The 966-nt window shown below is 59.4% G+C and overlaps 1 protein-coding gene across 1 annotated transcript in view; it reads right to left on the bottom strand.

Moving 5' to 3' along the window:
* Positions 1-966, bottom strand: part of LOC104464058 (solute carrier family 12 member 3-like) — a gene marked incomplete at its 5' end in the record, with an annotated part of 3,758 nt that overhangs the window by 2,264 nt on the left and 528 nt on the right. Inside the window, 2 exon segments of the mRNA XM_010076638.1 lie at positions 224-335; positions 775-874. Coding sequence (XP_010074940.1) covers positions 224-335; positions 775-874 — 212 coding nt within the window.

Genomic DNA, 966 nt, shown 5'->3' with positions numbered 1-966 from the left:
GCCATTAGCCCTCAGGAACATCCCAGAGCTTCATCAATACTGCTGAACAAGCTGGAGAGGCTTCCAGACAAAACATTTCACCATTTGGCGGCATACAAATTGGGCACATTTCCATCCCCACCCCACAAGCCCACCAGGACACATCTGGATTTCCCAGCCCACTGCCCGTGGGTGGCCGGAGCCCCCAGGACAAGAACCCATCTGGCTTTTGTAGGTGACTCACGATCAGCACGTTGCCGCAGAGCATCAGGCTGAGGTTCTTGGTGAACGTCCCCACAAAGTCCACCAGAGCCGGGCGGAAATTGGGGGGGCCAGTCAGCACCAGGCACTGTGGTCTGCAGGCAGGGAGAGGAAAGGGGGCACGGGCTGGGACTTCGGAGGCACCGAGCCTCTCCAGAGCAAGCCCCGTCTCCTCTCCCACGCCTGGCCAGTGGTGACTACAGGCAGCATCTTTAGGATAAGACAAAATCATGTGGCCGAGGGTCCAGCCTCACTTTCTGGTCTTTTTACGTCAGATGGGACCAATCCGTCTGCGTGGTACGGGGAAGGCGAGGTCTGCCCTGCTTCCCACCTCAGCCCACACGGCAAAGACGTGGGATTCTGGAGACAGCCATGTATTGGTGGGGATCTCAGTTACTGAGGATGGTGGTGAGGACCTGGCCATGGACTTGAAGCCATCACAGGTTTGCCGACAGCAGCATCTAGCTCTGCAGCCCCCTCCCAGCCCTGCAGCCCCCTCCCTCCATGGCCAGCATGGCGCCGAGCTGCCCTTGCCTGTAATTCTTGATGTGCTCGTCCACCTCGCTCAGCCCCACTGAGTAGTTGAGGGCCATGTTGTACGAGCCGGCTTGCATGGAGGAGCCCCAGTTGACGTCTGCGTGGGGAAGATGGATTAGCAATGGGGCCAGACACCTCCCGGGGCACCACTGGTGTGGGGCTCCCACCACGCACCCGGCTTTTTGTAGA

The sequence above is a fragment of the Pterocles gutturalis genome, unplaced genomic scaffold, assembly GCF_000699245.1.
Source record: "Pterocles gutturalis isolate BGI_N339 unplaced genomic scaffold, ASM69924v1 scaffold45893, whole genome shotgun sequence".
NCBI classification, from domain to species: domain Eukaryota; kingdom Metazoa; phylum Chordata; class Aves; order Pterocliformes; family Pteroclidae; genus Pterocles; species Pterocles gutturalis.
Note: the sequence above shows the minus strand (reverse complement) of the source record. Positions and strands in the feature narration are given on the sequence as shown.